At 42.1% G+C, this 22826-nt stretch overlaps 1 protein-coding gene across 2 annotated transcripts in view; it reads left to right on the top strand.

Moving 5' to 3' along the window:
* LOC128889175 (pituitary homeobox x) overlaps positions 1-4311 on the top strand; it is a 36941-nt gene extending 32630 nt beyond the window's left edge. For both annotated transcript variants that reach the window (XM_054146562.1, XM_054146560.1), the window contains exon 4: positions 3274-4311. In XM_054146562.1, coding sequence (XP_054002537.1) covers positions 3274-4074 — 801 coding nt within the window. In that variant the 3' untranslated portion in view covers positions 4075-4311. The remainder of the gene's footprint in view (positions 1-3273) is intronic.
* Positions 4312-22826: the final 18515 nt, after the last annotated feature.

The following is a 22826-nucleotide window of genomic DNA, read 5'->3' as shown; positions in this document are numbered from 1 at the left end:
GCTTGGATGACGTGACGGGATCCATTGTTCAAGCGGTTGTCGAGCGGAAGACATTGGATTCGATTTATGGGGTTTGCTCTATTCGAACTGTAGCGTAACGTGGAGCCGTTCGACAACCATCTTTGAAACGACTGAGCTTCGAATCCTTGAACCTTAACCCTTTGCGGTCTCGTGCAACTTTACGTCGCGTCTTGTTCTGCTAAGTCACTGGTAATCCCTTAGCAGATATACTAGACATATTCCCTACTTCCCAATGTCATGTATGTGTGGACTTTATTTATACGTGTACCGATATAATTACATAGTAATAGATTGAATAATGTCCTCCAAAAGTTATATTTATAAAAATAGATATTAAAATTATATTATATAGCTTTACATACTTCCTGTTTCACTGCTTGACTGATAGCTTCTGGTTTTCATTTATATTTTACCACCATTTTACCTTAAAACGCATGAATTTGGTTACACAATCGATTACATTATTTTATTCATAGATCAACTGACTATTTTTCACACAAGAAGCCACGATTTCGATTCGCATTCGTATTTTCTCTGTAAACAGGTATGAAACAATACAGCACGTGCTCGGCTGGTAGCTTTCAGGTGTCTCTCGCGCCTATTACAAACCCACGCGTATCGTTACCGGGCTCTCCGGTGTCGCCATAATCTCCCATTCATTTTCACTCGAGCTCTCCTAAATTTCCGTGAAATCAAAAACTAGAGAGCTGGGAGCACGCGTGGCGCCAATCGTCGTCTCAAAATTGCCCTGGTACGCCGGCTAATCCGTCGACTTCTGTCTTGGCTTGCACGATCGGAAAGTTCATTCATCAAGTTTATGAGCCACTGGTCCCGGCAACGAGCTCGACCACGACCAAGCCTGAGATTCTCCGCGATGCTGTTAAAGTTTATGGGCGCGGCCTTGTGTGTATACCAACGACTCGCGCGCGCCTTCCCAGAGTTTATTGATTCTCGAGCCACGGCATCTTTCGCCCTGCCGTTCTGCCCTATCGAGTTTACTTCCCCTCTTGGCTTACCGTCGCCCCGTGTCATGTCTACGGGGTTGCTTCGTGAAATCCAATGATGTTCCTCGCGGAGGAAAAGTTTGGTTATACGGCCGCCACCGACGGGAAATATTTTTTCGTCCTCCGTCGTATCTTCGCCTTCTTGCTGGGATTCCCTTTCCTGAAAGAAGGAAGACGATTGCGTTTCGCTCCCGCGATATAACGCAACGTTTCTTGAATTCCGTTTCGCGTTTTGGTCAACGAGTCCGAAAATCATAATTGTCGCGTTTGGTGAATTTCATTCTCGATTTCGAAGGGGACATTTTTCCTTGGGAAGTTGTGTATTTATTTTCCTCGGTTCTATCGACTGTACTAGATTCATTTTTTTTAGAAAATGTACAAACATATTTTCCCATGTTTAATAAACAAAGAGGAATCTTCTCTGATCATCGTCGTAAGCTACTCGTGCCACCATCCTGGTTAGCACTAATCGATAAAGAAAAGGGTTCTTCGAGCCATTAATTCCATCGATCCGAGAATCATAACCGTCACGGAAGGTCAAGAAGCGCGCAGCGACTACGACTAATCGCGAAAGGAAGGGCATTATTCTTCATTAGCCGGTCTTCTTCCCCACTTTCAATGACTCGTCGCGCCTCTTAGCGTCTCCACGTTCGCGGGCCCATCCATCTTGCGGAGGATCCTCCCTCCCTCGCCGTTTTCCACCCTCGATATCTTCCTTCCGTTCTTCCTTCCTCTCTTTTTCGAGGTGGATAGCTCCGCGCGAACCCTCCTCGGTATTCTGACGCTCGTTGCCTTACAGTTACGCGAGAGCGACGTGTATCTAAGTGCAACCACCCGTATAATTGTCGAGGGGCGAACAGGCAGGGCGTCACGGGAAAAAGCAACGCAAGGGAAGGAGACGACGAACGGGCTGAGAGATATGGCGTCGAGGTTGAAGGGCGAATTGGAACGGGAAGAGGGTGGAAACGGCTGACGAGGTTCGCCCTCGTACGGTATCGAACCGCGAGAGAGGGCCGCCTTGAATTAACGCCGTCATATTTCAGGATGGAGGAGCCGGGGTTTTCTTGCCATTTGTCTCGGGCCTAGCCTTCCGCCGCGCAGAACCACCTTTGCTTTTCCCTGTTGGTACATGAGTAATACCAACAGGGAACTCGCGAAATCTGGCACGCTTAGACGAACCAACGTTTCCTATCTTCTTCTTGGAACCGTGGCGGTTTGACGCGTTCGCTGTCATGGTGGTCAAGAGTTTAAGATCAGTAAGAAAGAATCTTAAAAATACATGTTCTCATAACGAAGGAGACTAGAGTTGGGGATTCGAGTACATCGCCTTGGTGAATATGGCCTTGGTGAAGTTGTCCTTGGACCTCGAGTGAGGTAAGACTTTGGGTCCCATGGTGGTCAAGAGTTAAAGATCAGTAAGAAAGGATCTTAAAAATACCAGCCCCCTCGCGTCACGAGTCTCTCGAAGCGAAAAGTAAAAACTCGTGATGGGGACAGGCGAGGAACATTCCACGATAAATTACGGCCAGGTTTGATTAAGAAACATGACTCCTTGTATACACGGTTCGGTGGTGGGAGTCTTTTTTGATATAGTGCTATTGCTTTCTCGGCGGACTCGTAATGATTTCGCGCCAGATTAGATAAGATAATTATCTTTAATTGTTGTAATCGGCAGCATTCTTTCATTTCTTTATGCGCGTCATGATTTCTTGCGAAAAGATACGTGTCATGTTTTCATGAAAATGTTCAATTATTAATCGAAGAGCCAAAGTTGACACGAATACACGTATTGCTTGGATTGACCAGTAAAGACTTTGCTATTCATCCATAGAATCTCACTAAAAACCAGACTGCGAATATTTACAAATTATACAAAAATATACAAGAATGTAACCAAATGCATAAATATTTTATTGTATACATGTTACACTACTTAATATACAAAATATACTTTAACTCTTTCTAGCCTAGTGGAACATACATGTCCCAGTGAACATATCTGATTGCCATTGGATAAATTACAATTTAGACTCACCGAGACATATGTTGAACAAGAAATGAACATCATTTATGCTAGGACAAATGATGCCTAGCCAACTTTAGTTTAATACAATTAATTTCTTAAAGAGAAACCAATAGAATTCAACTGAAAATCGTGAAAAATTGCATACACATCCGCAGTCTCTCGACAAAGAACGACCATCCCATCGCGACTCACACCTAACAGAACACCCTCGTCTGTCCGCAGGTATGGTTCAAAAACAGAAGAGCGAAATGGCGGAAGAAAGAGCGGAACGCGATAAACGCGGCAGCGGCAGCGGCGGCGGACTACAAGACGGGCTTCAGCACGGCCAGCTTGAACGGTTTCATCAGCCAACCATTCGCCGACCCTGACGCGCTTTACAGTTCGTACAGCGCGTACAACAACTGGACGGCCAAGGTCCCGTCTCCCCTCGGCAGCAAGAGCTTTCCCTGGGTGAATCCTCTAGGGTCCGTGGTGCCTACAGCGTCGCACCACCACCATCACACCCAGGTGAACCCCGTGAACTGCTTCAACGCGGCGGCGACGTCCGTCGCTGGTAGCCACATGGGCGGGATGTCGGTTTCCGTAGGCCAGGCAGCCACATCCATGTTACCAGGGATGGGATCTGGCCTAGGTGTAGCTGGTTCACCAGTGGCAGCGTCCGGAGCAGCGTGTCCTTACGCGACACCTGCTGCTCCTCATCACCCTTACGGACCTCCAGTCTACACTCCGCACCATAGAACAGCCGCAGCCCCGGAGATGACGTCGAGTAGCATCGCCTCGCTACGGTTGAAGGCCAGGCAGCACAGCAGTGGGTACAGCGGCCTCAGCGGCAGTTCGTTCAGCATAGAGAGTACGCCTGTCTCAGCATCTGGGAGTCCAGTTAGTTCCAGAGCGTCGTCCGTGGGAGGAGGTGGAGGACTAAGCGCGTGTCAGTACGCTCTGACGACGACTGGCGAAGCGAATCCGCATTCGCCTGGAAGCGCAGAGGCCCACGTGAACGCCACCGCCAGGGCTCAAGTCTGAGGTGAAGCGGGGGCTACGTCTAGCCCCCATCACCACACCGTGACCGGGAATTCTGGAAGCTCATTGGCCGGCTCTGGTAGTTCGCTGGGCGGCGACAGCCAGGTGGTGCCCGTCGGATCCGCGCCAGGTGTGTCTGCCAATCAGCAAAACGACAATCAGCTGAGATCGCAAGAGTGACCCAGGCCTCGGTCCGCCGCCTCGCCGACCTTGTCCTCGAGCCCTTCGTCGACCACCTCCCACCCACCTTACCTCATGTACGACGAAGACGGAGCGGCGGACCAGAAGATGGAGGACGACAGAAGCGTGATAGAGACGGAGGGCATCAGCGGCGAGCAGGTCGTCTCGACCGCCGGCGGAATAGGCGTCGGCGTCGGGATTGGAATCGGTGGTTCCGGAACTACCACTGGAGGAGGCGCGGGTTTGGCTGGTTACTGGCAACACGCTACCACTGCCGCGGGATACTGGCCCTCGTTGCTCGACTGCTGGACCACGCCGTCGATCGCTTCCGGGTCGCAGACTCTTTCTCTACCACGAGACGAGAACTGAGAACAGCGAGTGTCGTCCTGACGACGACGTTGCCCTCGAGACTGAAGGTCGCGATGGCCTAAGTCTGTATATTGCTGAGCACCTTCTTGCTTTTTCAAAAACTTTTCCTCGTTTGCTCCCTTGGTAGGTTTTGGAGAAGGAAGGGAAAGCTTTGGTGTTTAGGGCAGTTAACAGAAAGGGGTGCATCGCACTAGAGAAAAACGACGTTTAAACTGCATGTGTTGCGGTCCTCTTTGGGTCGATTAAGTCCCTTCCATGATCGTGAATTGATTCAGCATGTAATATATATTTGATTTTTTAAATTTGTTCTGAGATTAATGAAAGCTAGTGTCAATTGCTTGGTTGCAATTATTCTTCACTTCTTCTTCAGAACCGTATGAATTTCTCCACGTAGAGATAAGACAACCAATGGAGCAAGTGTCTCGCCATCAGGGTATAATTGTTTATAAATATTCAGAAAAGTTTAAGAAAGTCTTCCTTGCGATCAGCATGGTGTGTCACTCAATGGTCTCCCACGCACCTAACTTGCGCTCCACGCGTCAAGTCCTCGGCTGGCCACGCTGGTGTTCCTATGACGCAAAATATGACGAACACACACCACTACACGTATGGCCCAAACGTCGTTCCTTCAGATCCCAATAAACCAATTTCTGTTAATTGCTTCAAAGACCAAAGCTTTCCTTCTTCTATTTTTGTTTCGTTGCAAACTGTCAACGCGTTTTCAATTCTTCGAAGTCTCTTCTTGGGCAGGATGGTGTTTCGTGAGAAATTCGGACAACGACAGTCGTCATCCCTGACCGTGTGCTGTTCAATGTTCAATCCAGTCGACGTTCACCCGTCAAATTATTTACCACTATTTAACGACGTTCCTCCCAGCGTGATGGACGAACGAGAACAGCGTTGTACATAACATGTAAATGCACAGACGATCGAACGATTATATTAGTATATACATTTAATGTTTCGAGGTGCATGCTTTATCCGTAAAATGAACGAAATCGCGGATGACGTTCTCGTAACAAAAATTTTATGTTCTCGTGAACGATTGGGTTTGGCGAACTTTCGTTTGAAAACTGTATTAGGGAAGCGAAGAGAGTAATTTCTTAAAATTCATGAATTCAGTCGAATGGCTATCTTCGAAGCCACATTCGAACATTATATATTTACTGGAAGTGGATATAGTAGTGAGAACATTTGTAAAATACATTATTTTTTAATAACACGAAGTCGGAACACTATTTTCCTTTAACATAACTTCCATTCTTTTTCGAATGCGACTCGACACAGTTTCGGATGTTTGTTGTTTTCAGTTCCTTAGAAAAAGTGAGTCTCATCGCTTCCCTGACACACCACGTGGTGGAACAAATATAGCGATCTTAGTTTGGAGCAACGGAGAGCTGCAAACCGCTAAATAGGTTTCTCCCTGCATTATGGAGGTCTACTACGTACAGGTCAATTAAGCAGCATAGGCTACTTGCTCTTCGAAGCACATGCTCGGTTTAGAACGCCCAGGTCCACAAAATTTCATGGTCCAAAGATGATTCCATCGATTCACTCTTGAATTTAGGCACCAAAAGCCATAGCCTTGGCACTCTGCAGTTTCAACGTGGCCGCCGTATTCGTTCCAGCACGTACACCGCCACGGTCTTGGATAAAATACTCGAGTTGAAGTGCAATATTTCGTTAAACGTTTACCTTGCTTGCGTCCCTCGCGACACGGAATACTATCGTGCGTTTCGAAACAGAAATTCGCATGCAACGTCGATTTCTGGCGGGTCTTTCAAGACTTAACCCGCGAACTTAGACGTGTAAGGAAAAAAAGAATCGAGGACGAAGGAAACGGAAGAAGGAAAAGGTGAATGACTAATAAATGATCCCGCGCGGGTCACGTACTCACTATTCTGTAGATATATGTATAGTAGACGCTGATTTTACGCGGTTCGTAAATATCTATCGGAATTGTAACATTGTAATGATAATAATAACATTATTCAGCAGAATACCAAAAACCTTGCAGGCTGTAAGTAAAACGAAAAAGTGTGGGCGCCGTCGCCAGCCGCGAGCGGCGCTTTTGTACAGTGTACGAGGAAAGAAATCACTTTATCGACTAGGCGTACGTTATAAATATTATTAACATTATTGAGTAATTATAAAATTGTATTCGATATCCTTGCAGGGCGCGTGTACTCGAACTCTCGAGATACATCGATTCGATCCTCCTCGAAACGTGATTACCTTATTATTATCTTCGTTTGACTATATACAAACGAATGTATGCTATTATTTGTCGTTAATTGAACATTGTGACGCAGGAAAATTGAATACGAACAGATACGGATGCGCAGTTTTACAGATCGGAGTCGTCGGTTCGAGAACGACACTCGTTACACCAAAGAGATCCAACAGGGGAGAACTCGAGTCGATGAACCTTTAGAGTCGATTCATACGTAACGCTATACATCAAATATTGACGTAAGCTAGACGTAAGAAACGACCGTTATTTTGTATGAATCCCGATGTCGTACAAATGTTCGTCGTAAACACATATCCCAGTTCCCGCGGTGAGTGATTGCAAATGCCCGCAAAGAATGTTTTCATTCCCGTTGCCGTTTCACTCACTACGTGTAAACGTTCCTACTGGGCGATATTGAGCGCCGAAAGGCCCCGTTTGTAATCTAGTCACAATAAAAACCAATTCTATTCTAACCGAAGTCGTGACGCTCATTCACCATCGCCGTTCTTTTCAGGTGGCTCGAATGAATATTTGCAACTGTCTGTGAAGAAGTATTAGTATGTCTTTCGCTGCTTCATTATATGCAGAAACAGTACGTTGACTTAAGAATATTGGTAACGATTGTTCGAAGCTAGCAGAAGAAGAATAGAAAGTTTCTTAGTTGAGTATTTGCACATTTGTCGTGGACGTAATTTATATTTCTTATAATTGCATTTATAAAACGCGTTTTCAATATTTTGCACGCATTTTTTTAGCCTTGACAGACGCTTTTAGTGATGTTTTAGGGATGTTTACTTGGAATTGACTTCCTGTGATACTGGCTGAATTTCAGAACCATTCCTCGATACTAGGTAAAGTATACAAAATTCACCAATCGACATCTTGGTTAATTTGAGAGATCAAACTGACATTGCCCCTTCATAACAAATAAATATGAATGCATTAACATGGTTCCAGACACCGAAGAATCCACAGTCCCTTTTATCAAATACAAATATCCAATAAGAAAGCTTTTCAATTTAAGTTTGAACATCTTCAGGTGACAACTAGATATTGAAACAATGCTTGAGGTGATTATGTGATTATCCAGACTGATCTACCCAAGCAATTCGATTAAAAATGTACTGGGTGCAATAAACCACGTTCGAGTAGCTTTTTTCGATCGGCTCGTTCTAATTACACGCGATTGATATTTAATTAAGACAAAAGCCGCAGCAATGAATTCCGATCGATGATTAGGCTATTTATCGGTAGTTAGTCGCCCCATTATACCCTCGGACACTGAGGGGGCATCCATAACCTTCGGAATCTACATGCATACCAAGCGTGTAACGTGTTGCATTATGGTGGTCGGGGAAAAGCGATAAATTATGCACCCTCCCGTGGCACCCGAAGGGTCGCTCTCCATGCCTCGCAACCCCTCGTCCGCTAAACTAAACTAAACGTATATTACGATGATCGTCGTACCGTTAATGGTATGGCAGTCATAAGATATTGCAGTCCGTATGTTCCCAATTATATATACCGCGCCAGGATAATTCGCGCTATTCGTAAACGTTTCACTGGGACATCCAGATGTCATAGTTTTCGCAAGTAGGATCAACGTTTGCTTCATGAGACTATAAAATAATACATAAACTAATACAATCTGACTAGCATCGTATGAGTAGAATTCCTAGCAAAATTCCTATGTTTATTTTATATTTCATATCGTTATTTCCAAGACAACTGTAGAGAATAAAGGCTAAAACTTGACAATCTCATTTACAGAGTACAAAGAAATTTGTCTACCTTATGGAATGATTTATGCGTCGTATGACGTAGATAATGTTTTACTCATACTGCTTCCAGGTACGCGATGGAATGCAACACGATAGCCAAGTTACTATAATTAATGTTCTAATTCCATCGAGATTCCAACAGACGCTTAAAAACTTCTATTAATTATAGGTCCAATGTACAAAGAGCGTTTTATCTCTCTGCAACTTATCTTCTTCCGTAATCTTATCGCCAAACTGGCGCACGACACACTTAAACCAAAAATCTCCGCGTAGAATGAGGATTCTATTAAATTCCTTTGCACTTCCTCTCCGTGGCACGTGTTTCTCAATCATTCACCTTTCTTTGAATATTAGGGATAAATCAAACAGGAAAAAGCGTTCAATTTAAACATATTTCGAATAGTAGAAGCTCAACTATTTCCTTGTTTCGTGTACAACTAAGGAACTACGCATTTGTTACCTTCCCCTTCCATTCGTGCCTCGTTTCGCAAGAGCCTCTCTTCTATATCATCAATCTTCATCACGATCGTGTTGTAGCTAATTCTAGATATAAATCTCAGAAGCTCTAGTCAAAAATAGAGTTGATCGATGAATAAAGACGTAACCAGCAACGCGACAGATATTTATTTTAATAAACTTGAACTCAAGCCACAGCTGTCTCCTAATGGCGAGACACTTGCTCCATTGACGTTCTTATTTCTACAAGTTCATTCTTCATCTTTCATTAATCATAAAATAAATTTAAAAATCAGATATATATTCCATACCATTTATGTTTTATTAAAGAACAAAAGCTTGAAGCATTTACTCCAACAATTTGGTAAACTGAAAAGGACCCATGGATACTATACCTAACAATAATATAATGCCTAAAAAATATTCTTCCTTTTGGAGAACCCTTTATTTTATTACAAGCATACAAATCGAGTGTTGGAAGCTTTTTTTAAGATTAAATGAACGAATGAATAGAGCCTGGATTCCTCGACAAGGACGAAGAGGTCGACCTGGCCGGGACACCGTTTCGTCCACGAAACGATCTCCCTGTGAAAGGATGCTCCGGGATTGTCATAGTCGACATCGGCTTAGGAATAGTCATCGTAACTCCTGGAACTTCTCCTCGCATTTTCTTTGGACCGCGTGGCTGGAACTTTCAGCTCTAAACACGGAGCTGAAGAGACCCCACCCGGGTTCGAGGATTTAGCGACGGAATAAAATCCGATACAGCCTCGTGAATATGCTGTCCTGTCCCCCTCCGCAGTCTCCCCGGAGAATCACTGGAACGTGTGACGTTCGACGGGAGAAACAAATATCGTAGCTCGTTTCCAAGCTGAGATTCCTCCGCCACGAGGCGACGAAGTCGTTTCTTCAACGGTTGCTACGATACTGACAATGAGCGTAATCTGAGAGTTGAGTTAGTCGAGAACAGGGAAACAGAATATAGGGCAAACGTTTGGGAATTTGTTTGCTTTTTATAAGGCCATGACAGTGATTTTTTCACAGAATGTACTACTCGTGAGTTCTTTTCGTTTTATTAAATTGTTGGAGAGATTGCTTTAGGATTTTGCTTTTTAATACGGTTTTATCAAATGTTCACCTTTTCTATGGAAATACGTACTTTAGAATACAATTGTATAAACTATATACTTTATATATGATTATTCTACAAATTATGCAAGAGGAGCTTCAGGATTTCGCTTTTGTGTAAATCACAAATAGTAAGGGGAATGTATCCCACTTTTTTATTGTAAATGATAGGTTGTAAACTAACGAGAATTTTCGATAATTTCGTTGCCAGTTTATTTTTATTTGTGCTAAAGCTGTGGCTAACCACGTGCCAACAATTTTTGAGGAATGTGAAACAAAATAAACGTCCAATATATCCCAATGTTTAACCAAAATGTTTGTACGTATTATACGTGTAAATAAAATACCCACTACGGCCGACTATCAATTCAATTTCAGTTTTTAATAATGCTATTCTGAAAAATTATTACTAGACCCGCGGATTCTATGCATTTATGACACAAGTTAATGTAATAAATACTTGGTAGGTATAACCATCAGATACATGCACTTATACAAAACGAAATAACAATATTATTATTATATTAATCGTAGAATATTTACGCAATTATTACACGCATGCGAATAAATATTATATAAAGCAGATGAAAAAATCAGAATCAGAATCAGTCCAATTTTATAATGAAAAGTTTCAATACTCGAGCGAGAATAAAATAAATCAGTCCAAGCTTGCGTGTGTCGAACAAATGAAAAATAATCGAATGACGCGTCCTCGCAGACCCGCGACAACGCAATTACATCAAAGTCGGTTCTGCGGCCGTAAAAGTTTTTTAAGAGGCTGCGTCGCGCAGTGTAATTAAGGTGTGCGCAACGAGATTGTCAATGGAATCGGGGTCGGCAAATATTAAGTCAAACACCGGGCAAAGTTTGTTCACGAAGTTCGAAGGTCTAGTTCCTGGCTGGTTCGGGTGTCATAAAATTTTCGAATATTACTCGTTCGAAATATCAGGCGTCTGAGCAAGATAAAATGGCAATTAATATTAACTTGAGCAACGTGTCTCGCGTAGGGTAATAAAGATACCAAGCCCGGTATCTCCGCTAACATCACCGCGACATTATCGTTGTCCGCGGCCATTGGCGTAGCCTGTGATCGCTTTGGCATGGCCTTCGATCGTCACCGAATATCTTCGCGAATCGCTTTGTCCGAGATCAGCGATGTCGGCCAATCCACGATGATTCTTTCCCTGGATTAAAACACGAAAATAACAACATCTGCATATCTTCGCGATCGAGGAATTACAAAAATTCCGTCTGAGTTATTTTCGGGTTACGTGAAAGCTGCTGTGTAAAGATCGAATGAAAAGTAAATTAATTCAATGTTTCAGGAGTGGTTTCATTATTTAATATAATATGTGAATTAGAGATTATATCCCTCTATTTACAATTTTTAAATCTTTGTGTTACCTTATAGCATACATGTACCAACTAGAATGGTTTTAGATGGATGCATACTACGAGAAATTAATGTAATATATCCACCAATAGACATTAATTTGATACAGAAGAGGGTGCAACGTAACGCGTAAGAATTAAAATACATAATCCAATTTTGTCTGAATTAAGAATGAAATATTAATGTAGATTGCAGTAATCCATATGCATCGTAAATTATCTATCTAAATCATCATGTCTAGCTTTGATGTGATGCAATGTTTTGTATTTCAGAGGGAAGGAAGAGACTGTCCCAGATTAAGGAGAGTACGATACTTCCAGTAAGTAGAATAAGGACGTCTGGCTATAACGTCTGACCCAGTACACTTCTACAAAAATTCTTCTTTTCTCCCGGAAATATATACACCTTTTTCTTAATACCAAAAGTATAGTCGTTACATAAACAAATAAATAAATAATCTTCGTTTAAAATACCTCTACTACTTTTATTTTTAAATAATTTTCAGCTCCATGTAGGACTTGTATTTCATCTTTTTACTTTCAAGCCTACCGGCGATTTTGATTTTCAATTAACTTTTAATATCCTCCAAATAATTTCCACTTCTACCATACTAAAAAATTGACCTCCTTCGCGGATTGCTAAAAAAAATTTCCAACTGCCATTAAATTTATTGACTTTCCGAATTACTGGAACGAAATTCCATATTTCAGCGATAAAGAGCGCAACAAATTATACCGTGAGTTAGTTAACTGTGTATATTTCCAAACGCACGACAGTCTGACGAAGATAAGGCGCAAGATTAAAATTTTGGGCAAATGCAAACCAGTCGCGGTCGATTGCAACGCGATTCGTCGTTTTCGCTTCTGAACAATTCAGTGTTGAAAATCTGAACTGCCAGGTTATCGAGGGACTTCGAGTTATTCGGTTTAATTAAACGCTATCAACTTTGTTATTGAGCTATGCTCCGGTTTAGTCGGCTTAATTCCAGTTTAATCAACTTAATCGAAACACCCATCTGTTCCGTTTTGTATAATTCACTTATTGGATTTCGTTTAAGTTGTTTTATTAATTTCGACACAGTGAAACTTTCATACGACTGGCCAATTAAAATGACTGGGGCTACTCTATTTCATTTTGTTTGACTAGCTTGAATATTATCAACATGTAAGATCAACGTTTTGTATTAACAACACAAACATGGTCTTAGAATATTTATATACAGTCTTCCTGCCAGTATTTTAATTACATTTGTAGTCATCTGTTTTTCACAGATAATTACTCTTTCTCCTCCACATTGGTTTTCGTTAAAAAATCTTCGAGTTGCTTACGCGCTCAGAGGATAAAGACATTTTATTATGAATCTGTCCTACTTACTGATATCTAGCAACGTTTCCTGCTTTATTGCTCGGTACATATTCTCTTCGTACCACTTGGACAAATTTTACCTATTAATAAATTTTATACTTATCGAACGTTATCTATCCCTTATCTATCGATAAACACGACGATGAGGACCTAACGCAAAGGATCGACACATAAGCACTCGTAATTTAAATTTAAACGGCTCTGGTTAAAATATATGCATTCGACAACTTCTAAAAAAATATTTCTTCTATAAATTATTCTCGTAGACCTATAAATTTTGCTCATCGTCAAATGCCGAAAGTTCTCTCGCAGTTTTCCTTAGTTTCTTTTCCCTCCACCTCCCAGACTACCCCGTACGAATTACACCACGTTGTATCCCGTATATACTGTATAGAGTGGATCTCGGGCAGCACGTTATTTATTGGCGGTACGCTGGCTTGAATCGAACCAAACCAGCGGACTGTACTCCGTCTTCGGCTTACATTCGAAACCAGCTGGCTCGTTCGAGGGAGCACTGAGCAACCATGCGAACGGTACACGTTCGCGAGAAACTAATAGCTCGGTCACGTTTTTGAAATTAGCGATGAAAATAACAAACTAGACGTAAGACGAGTAAAAAGCAAAGGTCTAATCGATAAGAGCTTTCGTTCGCCATTTTAAACGCGAATGCAATGGTAGAACTTTACATTTTGTCATTTAAAAATTTATTAGGAATCGTGAAGTTCGTGAAATGTTAACAGCGAAGAAAGTTGACCTTCTGCTGGAATTTTGATTCTGCTTGAATTACTAATAATAGAGATGACTTCTTGATTGATTTGTCAAGTTAGTATTCTTTTATGAATGTATCTAAAGTTCTTTTGACTTTATTTGTCGTTTACATGTTTGAGGTGTACATTTGTAAATTTGTAACATCCAAATATTCGAGTTCTTATTAAAAAATTGAGTTAAGAAACGAAATCGAACAATGTACTTCTCTTTTCACTTCTTCTGACAGTTACTGTGGCACCAATTGTTCTCCATTTAATACACTTGACAGCCTTCGCTGAGTCGCAATCAGCGTGAGTGCAAAGCGTGATGGTACTTTCGTATGCACGTTAGTATAAAACTGAAGTGTGTACTCTTCTTAAGTAAATTGACAGTGATTGTACACTTTGGGGTGTTAATTTATTTGGATGCACTGTTTCATTTTCGAATACAAGAATCGTCTCGTTTTTTGCTTATTATTACTCTTCTAACAGAAGACAAGTCTATTTGAACACAAATATTCATAACCTTTTTTTCTGTTGAAGAAATTTGTTTAAATTAAATGGTAGATTTGATCTTTCCAAGTGTATGATTTGTATAAATATGTTGATATATATATATATATATATATATATATAAATACTATATATACATCTCTAAGCTTGTTCATATACATATTTTTAACGAAAAATTCATTTGGTAATATAAAACCTATTATTTAATTCAGTCAAACTCCATCAATAGACATAGAGAGTACGAGTATTTATTAGACTGACTGTATATTATTCTTGAAAAATACCGAATAAGGATATTTGTTCACACTAGTGCTACAAATGATTGAATACAGATCCATGGATTTGATCTCAACGCCTAATAATCAAAATTGTAACAAATATTCTACATCCAGTCGCCTCTATTCTAGAGTTAACAACTCCACAAAAATACAGCCACCCTACCTCGTGCAACCTAATTTCCCTAAAACGAATTCCCTTCCAACACACCCTTCTCGTATTATTCCCGTATTCGCGTTCTAAATGCCGCGCGTGTAGATATTAATTTAGCCGATGAAGTTCCCCGGCCGAGTTAAAGAGGCTACTTGCGCGTCGTAGCACACGCGGTCCCCGCGGTCGCATAATTTCGCCGGTGGAAACTTTTTTCGAGACGATCCTCCCGAAGTAAGACGATAAAACTAATCTCAAGCACCGAGAAGCGAAGTTTTCGGTAGAGGGTCGGTTGAAATATGCCGTTGGGCGTCCCGCGAGCGCGCGGGCCACCCGAGTTGCGTGCATTAACGCTTTTCGGTTTGGGTGCGTGGGTGTTGGAGCACAGCCCCGTAAACTTGCCACGCCGCCCCGCAGCCCCATGCATAGATGCATACGAGGATCAACGTGGTGCTACATAATGCATCGCCCTCCGTTCCTCCCTCCAGCCCTCGGCCCTCGCTCGTTGAGAGGGTTGTATCTGTCCCGCATATACGGCATCGACTAACGTGTTTCAAATGGAGCCCTTTGTGGCCACGGATCCGACCGAGATTGAATAGAAACGCGGGAATAAGAAGCCGTTTTATCACGCTCTTCGTTCAGCTTTTTACTCTAGCGAAATTGAGGGCTTATGACCGGGACTTAGAGAGCCGCGAGCGTTCCTCCTCTTCGTTTCCGTCGAAAATGAAACGGCACGGGGCCCTCGAAACCCTCGAATCCCCACTCTGGGCTTCCTTCGTCGCGAAACTCGTTTAATTCTCACGGTAATCGTTATTCTTGCTTTCGAATTTCCCGCCTTCGCTAATAATCTCGACTCGAGGCGTGTTTCGCCACACGGTGCGGTGTATTCGCTCGATATCTCCGTAATTGAGTATTTCCCCGTAACGGAGACACCGGGTTTGGGTAATAGAATTGAAGATCTAACCTTGTCTCCGTTTCGGAGTCCTGCGATTACCTTCTTTGCCTATAATCGCGCGGGCGTCGTGGGGCGTTCTCGAGGGTCGCAAAATATGTTATTTCCTGGGAAATTAGATTACCGTCCTTGTCGTCCCCCGCACTCGAACCTGAAGTATCGCAACAGGATCCACGGTGGTCTTGGGATATTAAAATATAGAAATTATACGTGCGTATTTTTAGTTTTATATTGGTTTTAAAGGGGTTGCCATTTAAAGGCAACGTTTATATTAAGTATTATATTAAATATTTTTGATTAATTGTAGTCCTACTCGTAGCTACACTTGTACCAAACATCGACCTCCTTAAATGTCCACGTACTTCTTCCATACATCAATACTTCTTCAGGAATACATGTCTACTTGAAACATGAACAAACGTCCATTGAAAAGTTCATGAAAGTTACCGTAAATACCGTTCAAAAACAAAAATTCATGAAGTTTTGCCTCTCTATTCCACACACAGTAATAATGGTAATAAAACCACCCTTACAATAGGATACTGTTAATAATATTAAAAGCATCACAAAATAATAATAATACCACAACACGTATGTCCCAACACTGGTAAACAAATTCTATCTTCCTGCAAACCCACTGTTCCACTCCGTCCACTCCGGAGCTTAATTCAAACCACCAGAAATCACAAAGCAAAGGTTCAGCTTCTTCCAGGCGAAATTGTCCAAGTTTGGCGACAGAGGAGGTCCTTGCCGACGAAGAGGTGGCCAGCCTCTCGAGAACAAGCCAAGGATCCGAAAAACGTGAGACGTCTTTTTGGAAAAGGAGCGGAGAGTCGACGAGCACGCACGCACGGTATCGTTAAGTGCAACTGACGCATCATTCAACGTTCTGTCGTGGAAGAGGATCCGAAACGGAGAGCCCGCACCTGCAGGGCACTTTGAAGTAAGGTAGGTAATCCCTACTCGCACGACGGCTACTAAGCCTCCATGATTTAGAAGCTCTTGGAGTATTTTAAGAGTCCCCTTTGCTCTGCCACCCCCGAAAACAGCCGCGTACAAATACTCGGACCCGCGACGGGAATGCAACACCGAAGCCATATCTTCATTTTTGATTCCTTCGACCCCGACATCGGCTCGGCCAAATCGCTGGCTCAGGAATTAGGAGAACCTGCGATTGAATGCGACCGAAAGACTTGAGAGGTAAAAGTATATTACTAATCGAAAAATTTCATTATTAATAGCAGTGTAGTATAGTCAAGTACTCTTTTAAAAAACAAATTCGGTAGTAAAAGACTACGAGAAATTAATATTTTAGTTCCCTAAATAGGGGATTAATGGCATAACGTGAGTTGCTCGGAGTTGGTCAGTAAGCATGTCTGACTATGGATGTCTGTATCTACTTCGGGCGCGTTAAAACTCGCGCTACTTCTATTGCTTAATAATCACTGTGTACTATTCCTAGCACTAAAAACAGCACTTAAACTATAGTAACTTGTAAAACACTTATAAGAAAGTCTGAAGAGTCCACCAACAAACTTACAATTATACCTAAACACGCGAAGCTGGTTACCTTGTAATTGATTAAATAATTGTGGTACGTCATTGTAGCTTGTGTATAGAATGTTTCTATTCGTTTCGTTTTTATCGTATCGAACCAGTGGGATAACTCAGCCCTAACTAGAACTTAGGAAAGAAAGAGGAACGTGAGTAGAAATACAAAAGTCTCGGATAATCAGCTTCCTCGACGAACTGCTATGGGAAGTAACTTGCTAACCACGAACCTAGCCTCGAATGAAAGTAGACTTCTCCTACATACGTAAGGAAGACATTTGTATGACGCGAATTAAAATACAGAAATGCAAATAAAAGTTTCCGTTTACACGAGTAACGTATGTAAAATAATTCAAAACAAACACACTCTGCCGTGTCAAAATATATTTAAAATGGCAAAAATTCGTATACATCAGGCATCGCTTACACGTTGAGCGTTATGTAATAATTATGCATTCAACGTGAAAGTGAATCATCGTTCACCTTGTAATCGAAAAGATGAGACCTCGACAAATGGGTAAGTTTCCTTAGTTTATTGCGGATCCTCCTCTTACCTTAATTGCACTGATCCTCGTGAGGCTTCTTATCTCCAACATTTACAAAACGATGACATAAGAATAAAACGTATTTTCTGCTAAACGACCCCAAATCTTTAAAGGAATTTTATTAATATCGTTTGATTCAATTTTATACACATTTACGTAATATTCAAGATATCGAAGAATCACGTTATCGAAATACCTTAATTATTTCTTAATACATTAAAATCGAACATTTGGATACTCGGAATAAATTGTCCGATTTCGTGTAAAGAAACACTCTCGTCATATCTGTCTATTGCGCGTATTGTGTGCTTTACCGTACCGTTGTCGCGCTTGAATTATGGCTACGCAAATACAATGTATAATTGCCTCAAATTAAGTCGATCGTAAAACTTCTATATTTGAGTAGTCGCGATAGGCTCGTCTTATCAACGTGAGGACGTTTCATTCACTCGAATGACATCCATTCGCGCACGATAAATAGACGCGGACTTTTATTAAACGGGATCAATCTCTAACTGCATCGATCAATAACGAAGGCAGAGTTCTTCAGTATCTAATTATAGAATTATTATTCAAAGGTTGTAATGCTTGTAAGCAGTTTTAAGTTTACACAATTGTGAGCTCCATTTGCAGTTGCTGACCTTTGCCGCATTATGCAAGCTATCGGTTTAACTTTAATAGTTTTGAGCTTCTTCCAAAAGTACAATAAATTCCCTTTATAGTAAGGAATGTATAAAGAAATATTTATACATATGGAATTTCGTCTGCATTAAAATTCTCTATTGAATTAATATTATATAATTAATATCTTCTAATGTTCAGATGCAAATTCGTGTGTATTAAAATTCCCTCTTGAATTAACATTATATAATTACTACTATTTTATGATTTTACTCAGCAGTATTTCACAAAGGTTAATTAAAGATTATTTTGCAATTCCTCACGTTGGAGCGTACACAGATAAAAATGCGTGTTTTAAAATTTCCTTTAGAATGAATATTCTATTACTACTTCTTATTCGTTATTTTTCAAAGTTCATCATTTGTATTACTCAACATCCAAACAAACGCTAAATAGAAACCCCAGGAGAACCCATAAATTATTAAAATTTCCACAAACCTCTCCCTTCGCAGAACAAAAACATCTTTCAAAATCACAGACACCCTCGACTCGAAGTTAACCGCAATCCGCCCCTCTTCGTCCTCATCGACGCTTAGGAAGCAGCATAAGTTTGTTCCTTCCGAAGCGACGCCCACTCACCCTTTACTTAATTGCGAAAATCCAAGAGTCGTAAGGTAGACCAGGCTCGGTGTTTCGGGGCGCGGGGGTTCGGTTAGCAGCAAACCCTCGACGGTCCCCCCAGAAGACGGGGTTCCGTTTTTCCATCGCGTTCTCTCGCTTCTTCCAGGTTCGTCACAACCCTTCCGTAGAATTAGAGACGACGCAAGGACGAGAACTACAACGACGTCGACGACGACGTTCGAGGTTCCCTCCTTCCTTCTTTCGTCTTCCTCGTTGCTCCCCCGTCTCGCTTGTTCTCCGCCTCGGTTCTCAGTTCTCCTGCTACTCTATGCCGGGAAGCCTCCATTAAATTCATTAGGCCATTAGTGGCTGCAACCCTCCAAGATGGCTCCCGTCGCCTGGCAACGCTTTGCTTCTCTCCACGCTCTCGCCTCTCCGTGTCTCTCCTTCTTTGTCCTTCGTTGCTCATCCCCTTCGGGGAACCGTGTCCCTCTTCCGCTCTTCGTCTTCCAAGCTCGCCTTCCGTCCCTCTTTCGCCGGCTTTAACGTGTCTCCCTCTCGAGCAGGGTGGGTCTTGGCGGGTGTAATTAGATTCAACGAGCGAAAAGGGAAGGCGGTGGGTAGGTTCGTAGGTCGGAAAAGGCGGCGGTGGGCTAGGAGGGTAGCTCGAGAGCTACGTTACCGAAGAGGGCCATTGCCTTCGGATGTCCAGTGTCTCGCGTCGTTTCTCTGCCGTCCTGCCACCCCTTGCTCCTTCCCCTTGCAGTTTTCTCAGTACGACGATACGTGTTTTATTTTATTTTTTTGAAAGGTTTAGTGCCTGGATTATGTTATTCGAAGGATAGAGGGGGGTGGGGGTGGGGTGGGGACGAAAGAATATCTTTTTTTCTCTTCACCTTTATATTTACCCCCTATAAAATCACTTGACCCTCTCAAGAAATCGACAACCATTTAATTAAAATGCACATTGATAAAAAGCTAAACGACCACGGACCGCACAATTAAGATAAATCCGAATTGAAACACGCGCGTCTCGCCGACCCTCGAAAGGGTTGTTTACACGTTGATAACGAGCGCATACGATATGAAATTATTGCAAAGATACGAAAGATCCAGCGACAGTTGTAACACACGTTCCGCCTGCACGAGTATCTAATGAAAAGACTCGATTTTTCTATCTCCTTAATTGGGTCGGTCGCCTATTTACGCAGCACTTACCCTGCCTTTCATATGCACGACCTGAAATCGACTGTAAAATTGATAAGAATAACGATCGAGGCGTCTCGTGGAAGATAAAAGTCGTCCAAAAGTCGTTCCACCGCGCACCAGTGATTTCTCAGACTGGCGCTAGTGTTTGATCCAGTTTCGTCAGGAAAATGAGCCGAACGAAGGAAGTACGTAAAGAATGACGAGTCCTCTCTCTCTTCCACGACGAGGGTGAGAGAGTCACGGTAAAGATGAGTCGAAAGAGGGAGGCATTGCATCCGGAAAATAAAGGAAAGTAGCGGCGGTAATCCAGAGCGCAGGCCAGGGTCTTACCGAGGCTTCTACCGATGTTTATTGAGTCGGTACGCGCACGCGCTACATGCAACACTATCATCTCATCTCATCTGGTCTCGTCTCATCGCCCGTGTACCTCCGGGGCCAACTCTTTTCTCCGTATTCTGTGTTTTTCCCTGTCTCTCTGATTTTTTCCAACCCCCTTTCGTCCGCTACTCGTTTTCTGTTCGTGTCCTTTCTTCCACATCTTCCCTCCCTCTTCCCCTTTAGAGTTCATAGTGTCCTCTCCTCTTCGGTCTCATTCTCCACAGTTTCCCTCTGCCTTCTCTCCATTTTTCCTCCCTTTCTTCACCAGTCCGTGTGCGCGAGTGTGCGTCTGTTTCAGCGCCACCCTCTCACCCCCTGTCGTTGTCTCTCCGCACCTTATCCAGCGTCTTCACGACGTCCATTCAATCCTATCTCATCTCCTGCAGGTTACCCCGGACCTCGCGTCCCCAGTTCCCTTTTTCCTTTTCCACGTCCGCCAACCAACCCCCTCCGACCCCTTCCACATTCGTTTCTGCCGTTGGGAAAGAGAGAGAGAAATCGAGAACGCCAGCAGAGTCGATTACCAGTGTCATTTTTATATCGCACCACCTTCGGGGACCACTGCTCCCTGTAAACAATGCGCCAGTGGATATTAGATAGAATTGGACGCTGCTCGGATCCCCCAAATGACTCCTGTCTATTGCTTCTACCTGCTCGAAATCGAAACCGTGTCTACGAGCTTTCCTGCTTTATCAAGAACCAGTGGGAAATTGGATGCCCCGTTCCATGTAAACAATGTTTCCTTTTAAATTGTCACTTTGATGATTTTATTTTTAAGTAAATATAACAGTGAAATAACTTGTGCTGTATTCAGACGTGAACGTGACCGATAACAAAATTTCTTTTGAATGTTTCATAATGATTTAGAGAAATTCCAAGTTAATCCTTGAGATTTTATTTTATGAAAAGTAGATAATCTAAAGTAAAGAATCAATAAAATACATAGTTTCTGGGTTGGGCCAGTGTTAAGTCTGGTTGATTATTGCCTTCGATCTTTCAAAGGGGATGTCTTTGTCCCAACATGTCTTTTTTTCCCAACCCTAATTCACGAAGATCTTCAGAAACTTGACGATGTCTATTCATGTGGACGATTAAATAATGTATTCAGAGTAACGGTTGCGGCGCAGCTGTCATTAAAATCTGGACAAGCAGCGAGTGAAGTACCCAGTAAGGGTTGGTGAACGAGTAAATAAAACCGCTTTTACGGTTAGGAGATTAGTTGTCGGATTTTGGCGCGATCGCGGCGATTACGCGCCTTATAATATTTTAGTACGGGCGATTAAAGGATTCGCTTCACGACTGATTCGAGATTTCCCTTGCTGTTCGTCCTGCACAGCCAAGCGACCAATTTCCTTCGATTTCGCATTTCCCTGGAAATTATTATCACCAGGCAATGATAACTAATTTTACAGGGGCATAAATCGTCTATGTAAGGGTTCAGGATTAGGTCTCGGTTAATTTACGAATGTTAAGATGCCAAGATGAGAAAATAAAAAATGTTTATATCCAAGGTTTGCTCCCTTAAATCGTCATAGGGAGATCCAAGGGTTTTCCTCGTCATAAGATAAAAATTGAAAGTGTTTGAATTCAAGAAAAGGTTCACGATGATGAGTAGCGAGGGAGGAGTAAGGAAGCAGAGAAGAATAGGTACCCATGAATGCGAAGTAGGGTGATTTCGTCGAGGCCTCTAAGTGGTGAGATTAAGTGCTACGTAAATTCTTCCAGCGACCTGCTCTCTCTCCATTGGATAAAGAATTGCCGCTTGGTAAGACGCACCGCCAATGAAGGTAAAGTGAGAGCAAAGACGAAATAAAAAAATTAATTTACGCAAATTTTATTCGCACCTAAACGTGAAAAATGAATTTTATTAAGTGTCATACTCGTTATTGTACGTGTAAAGACTATTTAAAAATGAAGGGACCTTCCAGTGTATAGAGTGTTAGTCAAAGAATATAATTCTTTATTTGTTTATCTTTAATTTACCACTTCTTATATGTTTGTTATATTGAATAAAGGGTTTTTAATGAGTATTCGAATTTTGATTTGTATAGATTCATAGGACGCGCGCTTCACGGTACCGAATATAGTATAGCCATCTAGCGGTGAAAGGATTGAACTAATTTCTACATATCTCACTAACGCCATCTACGGCAAAATGTCCAAGCTTGTAGTGAAATAGTTTGAATTCTAAACTGCTAGATGGCGCCAGCAGGTACTTTTCTACCAATATTGCATTATATTCGCATAATTCGTTTTACTTTGATCAATAATTAACTTGTAAGTATACT

This window comes from Hylaeus anthracinus, unplaced genomic scaffold (genome assembly GCF_026225885.1).
Source record: "Hylaeus anthracinus isolate JK02 unplaced genomic scaffold, UHH_iyHylAnth1.0_haploid 11997, whole genome shotgun sequence".
In the NCBI taxonomy this organism is placed as follows: Eukaryota; Metazoa; Arthropoda; class Insecta; order Hymenoptera; family Colletidae; genus Hylaeus; species Hylaeus anthracinus.
The sequence above is the reverse complement of the archived record's forward strand: the minus strand, read 5'-3'. Positions and strand labels throughout refer to the sequence as shown.